Source organism: Lactuca sativa, chromosome 3, assembly GCF_002870075.4.
Source record: "Lactuca sativa cultivar Salinas chromosome 3, Lsat_Salinas_v11, whole genome shotgun sequence".
In the NCBI taxonomy this organism is placed as follows: Eukaryota; Viridiplantae; Streptophyta; class Magnoliopsida; order Asterales; family Asteraceae; genus Lactuca; species Lactuca sativa.
This window is the reverse complement of record NC_056625.2, coordinates 82605993-82615108: the sequence shown is the minus strand read 5'-3', so window position 1 is coordinate 82615108 and position 9116 is coordinate 82605993. Positions and strand designations below refer to the sequence as shown.

Genomic DNA, 9116 nt, shown 5'->3' with positions numbered 1-9116 from the left:
CAAAAAAAACAACACAAAGATAACCAAGAATGAACCTGTTGATTCTAAAAGAATAGCCAGGACAATCTCTTCAAAACCACGTTGATTCTACGAATACCGTGGGATTGGCTTCAAAATCTGGGTTAACACACAGAATTTGGGAGAAAATTGAAAGTTCATAAAATTGATGATTGACCATCCAAATTACATCAAAAACAGTTAAATAAGAAGCAGAAATTAAAATGAAACCCTAAAAGTCCATGGGCCAAATACAAACCCAAAAACAAAACCCAAAAATTAAGGAAAAATAACAAAAATTGCTCATAACTCCATTTAGAAAGCGATTTATGGAACTTATCTAGACGTGCTCCTTGCTCCAAGCTTCGATTTGACTGGTTGTAGGCCCAAAACGGAGATTCGTAGCCAAAGTTATGGCCATTTTCGTGAAGCCCCTTTAGTCACACGATCGTGGGCCTCTAGGAACGCAAGGGCCCGATCCTCCACACTAGGGCCTGCATCAATTGGTAACCAACTTTCTTGGTCCGGTTGGTAACATGTTGGTTGGTTCTCCGTGATACATATTTGACAACCCTAATAACAATCATGTTGGTGCAATATGTACAACAAAAGACGACATATTGTGGACAAAATTAAAACCTTATTACCTTTTTTAAACGGCTATAACAACCATTTTAGTGTAATATGTAAAAAAGAAACTTTAAGAACCTAATGTGAACAAAATTAAAACATTATTACCCTCCTAAGTCATTAACCCCTAAAGATGAAGTTCAAGTTGCCTAAGTCACTGATGGGTTATCGGTTCGAATGTTGAAACCAGTTCTCCAAAAAAAAATTTAATAGAAAATATTGGTTCTAATTTGGTAAAATAAAGTTTTGGTTTAAATAAAAAAGAAAAAGAAAATTGTTAGATCTTTATTGATATAAAACTAGGTGGAAAATTCATATATTATATTGGTTCATTTAAAAGAAAAATTAAATATAAAATTTTAAATATTTAAGAAGTTTGAATTTATAAAAAAAAAAACATTTAATTATTAAAATTAAAATATTTTTTTTAAATTTAAACAGATAAATTAGATAAATAAACAAAAGAAACTAACTAAATTTTAATTTTGAAAATTTGAAATTAGAAAGAAAATCAATTAATAAAATTGATATTTATTTATTATTATATTTATTATAATTATTGTATTTAAATATTATTTTAAATTTAATAAAATAAAAAAAAATCATAAAATGTTAGATGAAATTTTTTAATTAAAAATAACTAAAAATAACGCGTAGTAAAATCAATAATAATGTGCCGTATTACAAAAACATTTTATTTATTAGAACTTTATTTATATATAAACTTATTGTCCCATCATACCATGGACTTTATGCCCCCTTCCTTTCTTTCACTAAATCAAGCAACATCTATTGTCATCCCTTTCAACAGTAGCTTCAATGATAGCCATGGCTGCTAATACTAAACCCACCTTCTCTCTCCTCTTACTCGCCAGGCTCTCTGCTACACTCGTCGCCATTCTTCTTCTCAGTTGGGCTCTCTACTTCACCACCAGCTTTCTTCCTCACACACTCTCTCAGCGAGACCTCATTTACTCTGTAACCAATTTCCTTCAAATCCCGCATTCTTTTGTTTCTTTAATAATTGAGTCTTAATTCACTCAAGATCTCCACCTTTTGTTCTTTATCTATGTAATTAGAACATGCATTTTGTATCTGAGCTCATGAATATGTTTCTTTAATCATAATATAAACAGGTTCTGCATCCTTTATTGATGGTGATTGGGTTCATCCTCATCAGCGGAGAGGGTAAGTCCAAATATATCTTCAAATTCATGATATTCTTTTAAAGTTATCAAAGATTTTAATTTGATGACAACCCTTTTTTCTTGAATTTGAGACGAGAAAAACCCATGTTTTTTCTTGAAAAATGGTAATGAATTTATTTGTTAATGTTGAGGATGAAATTGCAGCAATATTGGTGCCTAGATGGTTGCCTGGTTCAAGAAAAAGAAAGAAAATGGTGCATTTGTGGCTACAAGGAGTGGCATTGACAAGTGCGATATTTGGGATTTGGACAAAGTTTCAAGGAAGAGAAGGAGTAATAGCCAATTTCTTTAGCTTGCATTCTTGGATGGGTCTCCTTTGTGTCTCTCTTTTTGGAGCTCAGGTTCTTCTAAATATTTTATCTTATAATATATTCACAATCTTATATATATAATAATGTTTGATTTAAAAGTATTTTAATTTTGTCTTGTTAAATTTATTAGCAGTCAAAGAAAGATTCCTTACACTTAGTTTAGGTCAAACTTTGGATATCTTTTTAAATAAAACAGAAACTCTTTGATAAAATGTTAGTAAAGTATTTGTAAAATACGTAACACGCTTATAATAGACAGAAAATGAAAAAATATTTTAAAAGAGGGTTTTTGTTGGAAGGGAGTAGCACAAAATTATTAGAAATTGCCATGTGAAGCTATTGGTTGCATGGTCCCTCTCCACAACCACAAGTGAACAAACACTCCATTATTGCTTCTATTATTTATAAAACATCTTTAATGTATGTATTAGAATCAAAACATATAAATAATGAATGACATGAAAATTCATAGTAAAACCAAACTTTATTTATGTACTATAAATTGTATAATTTCAGTTAAATTAAAGTCTATTTTCTAAAATTATATATATATATATATATATATATATATATATATATATATATATATATATATATATATATATATATATATATATATATATATATAAAAATCTTATTTATTCTAATGAGATTTTATGGTATGCAACTTCTTGTTATTATAAATAATATAGCACCGTTGTAGATTGTATTTGATTTGACTATCTTATCCAAATTAGGCCTTGATCATCATTTAAAACCGTGTAATACTATTATTTCATATTTATTAATGTCTCTTTGTACAAGTTTGATATTTGAATTTACAAAATTTACGTTGTTTTGAGAAAAAATTTATTTTTGGTTTTGTCGTCAATGTAGTGGTTGATGGGTTTCTTAAGTTTTTGGCATAGAGGCGAGGTACGAATGACTAGAATACGGTTTTTGCCTTGGCATGTTTTCCTTGGTCTTTATACATACGGGCTAGCTGTAGTGACAGCCGAGACGGGCCTTCTTGAGAAGTTGACTTTCTTGCAAACCAAGGGAGTTGTGTTGAAACACTGCACCGAGTCATTGATCGTTAATTGTTTAGGGCTCGGATTGGCCACACTTTGTGGGGTTGTGATATTAACCGCAGTCTCACCCAAGCAATATCAAAGTAGTCACACAACAAAGGTCGTGAATTCAAATAGCAAGTGCTTGACTTTTTAGCCAAATTTTTGTACATATGCACGTTCATTTAAAATGCTTTTACATTGTTCTTTAATAACGTTTTTACCAAATAATCCATTTGACCTATAGGTATTGTTTGTTATGGTGCATGACATAACAAGACAAGACATGACATACCATAACATGATGATTTTGTACCGAGTTTAACGTGCATTAGAGAGGGAGGGAAACTCATGTCAGTTATTTTAGTTATTTTGTCCCACTGGAAAAGGTGGAACAAGTACTCACTCCCGATTACTCGTCTTCCGATCAAAAGACATGAATAACTTTATTGCCTTAATTATTGGAAATAGCCTCTAAAAGCCTATTAACTTTCATCAAAGCTTGTATCATATAACAAACGCAACCAAAGAGACATGCTATGGGCGAACTCCTGTCTTTCTGCTAGTAAACATAGTCCTTAAAGGAATGAATCGTAACTAATTTAAACATGAGATATCAAATTCAAGTTTAGTTGCTTTAAAATTTTAAAGTACAAGGTACAAGCGGTCTAGTCTAGTGACTCGGTCAAGGTCCATTTCAATGCCAAAAAATTGAAAAAAATAAAATTAAAACTAAAAAATAACATTGTGCACTGATTTCCGGGATTTATATGTTCTAGTGTGGCCCAATCTGATTCAGTATTTATATTAACATTATTACTTTGTAAGCATTTTCGTTTATGATTTTATATATACTACTTTTTTGAGAAAACTACAAATTCAGTACTAACTACTTCGCATTTTAGTTTATGATTATTTTAGTTTATGATTTTGTATATACTACTTATTAGAGAAAACTACAAATTTAGTACTCCTTTCGTCCCATAATTATTGTCCACTTTTATTTTTTGAAGTTTTTATTTATTAAATTTAATCTTAAATATTTTTATTTATGTTATGTATTACTTGATGAAACTTATAACAATAAAAAAAACATGAAAAACACAATCCATTCGTATATTTTGCATCAAGTATTATATATCAAAATAAACAATATTTAAAGTCAAAGTTGAATCATAGATAAAAAAATCAAAAGTGGACAATAAATATGAGAAGGTTGTACTATGTTGCCAAAATATTTGGGGTTTAAGCATCTAAAATAGTAATTTTGTAAAGAATAGCGTCATGGACATTTTCATTGTGGCTTTGTTTTTAGTTTTAAAACGACGAGTTAATATATACTTAAGTTCATTGAGAATGAATATTATTTAAAGTAGACTAATCCCAACTTTTAGTCGTTAGGTGCAACATGTGCCCCTGGCATGAGGACTATTATGTCTTTTTAACTCGCATATCTCTCATACTTAATATTAAATCGTTTCTTTTTAAATTATCCTAATCTCATCCCTTTTTTCCCAATGACACACTATAGGACCGAAATTGTAAAACTTAAAACTAAAATGAAATCAAAAACATTATTTAGATTAGAAGCCCATTATTTCCAATAACATAGATGATAGATCCAGGGGGAATGAAATTATCGATTTTAGTTTTTACCCATAGATATCGAGTTTTATAGATTTTGATTATGTTTGACGTAATGGCTGAAAAGTTAAGTTAACTGTTAAATAAAAAGTTTGTTAATAATTAAAAAGTTAGACGATAAAAAATGTCCTTTAATAAAACTAAGTGAAAAATATATAACGACTTAAAATGACATTTAAAAGAATGCATTTTTATAATTAATTAACGAATATATTTCAAAAAATTTAAATAATAATAATAACTCCCAAAAAGCTAGTCATAGCTTTTTAAAAGACTAGCTTATAAGCTACCTTTTGCCTTGTCAAATATGACAACTTAAAAATATATTAAAAAACAAATTAACTTATCAGTTAGTTGTGGCACACAAAACATAGTATTCGTTTAAAGATGACGAGAGCGGAGAAGGATGTAAAAAAATTCAAAAATACTCTTCTTTACCACATCTAAATTTAAGGATGTAACAGCCCGGAATTTCAGGTATTGTTATATTTATGATTTTGGGTGTTTTAAGAGGGGACTCGGCGAGTTGGAGCCTAGACTCGCCGAGTAGGATCGTGGATCTGGTCGCGGGTTCGCGACTGGACTCGACAAGTCCGGATATGGACTCGGCAAGTCTGCGCTGTTTAGCGAAAACCCTAACCGTTCAAGGATGGGACATATATAAGGGGCCTTATGGCCGTCATTGTTCACCCTAGTCCTGTGAGTGAAACCCTAATTCGATTGTGAGCATCTAGAGCAAGGTAGAAGACCATTGTTGATTTTGGAAGTGTTGTTTTGCACGGAAGAGGAGGCTTGGTTAAGGGAACAACAAGAGAAGTCACGTTCTGTGGATTGGGGACACAGAGAGCACATTATTCAGGTAATATTTCGAGTTACATTCTTCTATGTTGATGTGTATATGGATTTAGGGTTTATTGAACCCTTTTGTGGCTAGATTGAGTGTTACCTTAGTCCCCCAAGCGATTGGAACCCTGTATTGGGACCTTTGGAAGTCCAGAATGTCCCATGCCTGAGTATTTCGGGAATCAATGGAGGTTTTGGATTGGAATCCTTATACCTTAGGTCAAAATGTAAATTATGAGTCATGGGGTGTATTATGAGCACCGAAATGAGGACCTGACGTGATGAATCAGTTTAGGAAGGCCAGACCTATGAATGGTCGGAGCAGTTATGACCTTAGAAAGCAGTTTGAGCGGTTGCATGGCATGGACTCGCCGAGTCCGATGAACAGACTCGGCGAGTAGCCTGAAGATTAACTGGGACTCGTCGAGTTGTTCTTCAGACTCGGCGAGTTGAGTCGGGGTGGCCCCGCGATTCGTCCAGGAGGAACTCGTCGAGTCAAGGGGGATACTCGACGTGTAGAAAGGGAATCTTAGAGAATCGGTGAGCCAAGGGCGAGTGGACTCAGAGTTGTTGAACTCGGCGAGTCTTGGGGTGACTCGGCGAGTTAGATTGCGGGTTGAGTGAAGTTCTGAGTATGGGGACTCGGCGAGTCATAGGGTTGACTCGGCGAGTAGGGTCAGCCAGGGGATGACTTTGACCTTGTCTTTGACCAAGGATTGACCAGTGGTTCCAGGGGTATTTTGGTAATTGTTGTTTATTGTTTGAGTCCAGTGCATTGGTGGCTGTCCAGAGGTGGAGATCGTATCAGTGATCGGAGCAGCTTGAGCTATCTGTTCAGTCGGCAGTTTCGAGGTGAGTTATCCTCACTATATCGCTAGGGTTCATGGCACCAAGGCCGACCCTTTTATCGGATGGAAATCCGGGTAGTTGTCATTACATGATATGGGCCGGAAGGCATTGTTATGTGGACCGGAAGGTCATGGCCTGGAAAGACGTATGTATGCATTTAGTATGTTGACTGATTCGTAGGGTAATGTTATGCTAGTGACCGGCTAGACCGGTATCTTGGTTAGAGTAATGCTATGATATGTGATCTGTTGATCGATTGTTGTCTGTGAACTGCTATATGATTATGTGTTATGATTGCTAGATCTGGGGTGTGACCCGATATGTAGGGTCGTTCCATGATTTGTTATGTTATGTATGCATTTTATGCTATGGGCCGGAAGGCAATATGTTATGGGCCGGAAGGCAATATGTTGTGTTGTGGACCGGAAGGTCGGCGTGGGTAGGACCGGAAGGTTTACCCAGCAGGGACGGAAGTCCCCTGAGACACATGGACCGGAAGGTCGTGGCCTGGAAGGGCGTATATGTGGTTGGTATTTTGGGGGTATCTCACTAAGCTTTCGGGCTTACAGTTGTAGTTTTATGTTTCAGGTTCTCAAGAGTCTGTGGCAAGGCAAAGGCGTGATCGTACCGTTCCTCGCGTTGATGTTTATGATATGAACCTGGAAAAATACTCTGTTAAATAATGTATTGAAAACCTTTTGTAACAACGTTATTAAAATGAGTGGTTTTTGAAAAGTTTTAATTGTTTTGAAATTTTGGACGTTACAAGTTGGTATCAGAGCCTTGGTTTGAGTGAATTGGGGAAACATTCGTGTGACTCCAGTCTCAAATCGAGGAGGATTTTAAAAAGAGAAATTAAAATGGTTTTCAAATTTAGTAAAAGGAGGACGCGGAGGTACGATCAGCCAGAGCCAGTAAGTAACCCCAAGATACCATACATGATATTGGTTTTATTGAGCTTGATAGAACAGCATGCTAGAGTTAGGCCAGGGATCTTCAGGAATTCATGATAATGTTGTCTGATTTGTGATGCCTGTAGCCTAGGGTCCCTTATGGGATATTCTCAGTGTTCCTCTAGTGGTGAGGGTTGATAGTTGTTATACATGTGCTCTAGGGTATTGTGGTAGTACTTCATACAAATATGGGTAGGTGTGGAAGGTAGTATGGGCCCGTACTACTGAAAGCACAGGATCCATACGCGTATCAAGGAAACCATGATCTCTAGGGGTTGGGTTGTGAGAGTTGGATCCCAGGATTGTGGGAAGTGTCTGAGATTGGTATGGTGTCTTCGGTATGGAGATTTCGAGGCATGATGATAGTGGATCCGGATTAGGATCGGGAGTTGGAGAGTGAGTTCCGGGTGGATCGGTGCCGTCTGAGGTTATCGATCAGACGAGCACGAGCGAGTTGGATGTGAGGATTCACAAGATCCTGCATGATGAGGTTGCTGCATTGTTCCGGGCTGAGTTGCCGGAACTGTTTGGGTCGATCAAGACCGCCATGGTTGAGTATTTTGATGGGCGCTATGCGGCTCTCGCAGAGACGGCTGCCGCGGCGGCTACAGCGGCTGTAGCAGCAGCAAAGGGAAGAGTTAGTCGGGGTTTTCAGTATCGGGACTTCTATTATACGAAGCCTCCCACATTCGATGGAGTTCAGGACCCGATTGTGCTATGAGATGGTTATCAGACGTGGAGGGGTGTTTCTCCATGAGTTTATGCCCTGCTGATCAGAGGGTGAGGTGTGCTCTGAACCTATTGAGGCTCGGGGCGAAGGATTGGTGGAGATTGACCACGGGGTCATATTTCGATGCGCAGAGGGCTGCGGTTTCATGGGATCGGTTCAGAGAGATGTTCAGTACTCGCTATGTTCCGCGAGATGAGAGGGAGAGATTGGCTCGGGAGTTCCTTGGGCTGAAGCAGGATTCGGAGTCGGTGACTGAGATCACTAGGATGTTTATTGAGAGGGCGATGTTTTGTCCCGAGTTCGCTTCGGAGCAGGCTCAGATGTCCCGATATCTGAGTATGCTCAAGGGGGATATCAGACAGTTCGTGTCTACGCAGAGGTGCGAGACCTTGTTGGAGTTGCAGGAGGCCGCCATGCGGCGTGAGTTAGAGGTTGAGTTACAGTTGCATGAGCTGAGGCAGGCTTCGAGGCAGTCGCAGCCGGCGCCGAAACGGTCCAAGACCGTTGATGTTAGAGTGGGGGATCGGAGCGGCCACACTTGTGGGAAGTGTGGGAGGGGTTACACCGGAGTTTGTTGGTCCGGTGGTGCATGCCGCAAGTGCGGAAAGAAGGGGCACTATGCGCGGGATTGTCGGCAGTCAGTGCCGATTCGGGATTTGAGGATTTGTTATCATTGTCGGCAGGTTGGACATCTGAGGGTCAACTGTCCACAGCTTTCTGCAGGACCGGTGCATGCCCTAGCACCGGCCACCTTGAGGAGTCCAAGAGGAGGACAGGATGGAGCGGAGCCCCAAGGGCTCAGGGTCGTGCTTATCAGCTTGCGGCAGAGGGAGTCGGAGCAGTGCCGGAGGCAGCTGCGGGTATGTTGCTTCTTGATGTCTTGTTATCTTGCGGCGTATTGT

The 9116-nt window shown here is 37.7% G+C and overlaps 1 protein-coding gene across 1 annotated transcript; it reads left to right on the top strand.

The window, feature by feature from the left end:
- The first annotated feature begins 1366 nt into the window (after window positions 1-1366).
- On the top strand, window positions 1367-3439 carry LOC111904569 (probable transmembrane ascorbate ferrireductase 4). The gene is made up of 4 exons (XM_023900322.2): window positions 1367-1605; window positions 1764-1815; window positions 1980-2176; window positions 3023-3439. The coding sequence occupies exons 1-4, from the start codon at window positions 1447-1449 to the stop codon at window positions 3350-3352; spliced, it is 738 nt and encodes a 245-aa protein (XP_023756090.1). The 5' UTR covers window positions 1367-1446; the 3' UTR covers window positions 3353-3439.
- The last annotated feature ends 5677 nt before the right edge of the window (window positions 3440-9116 follow it).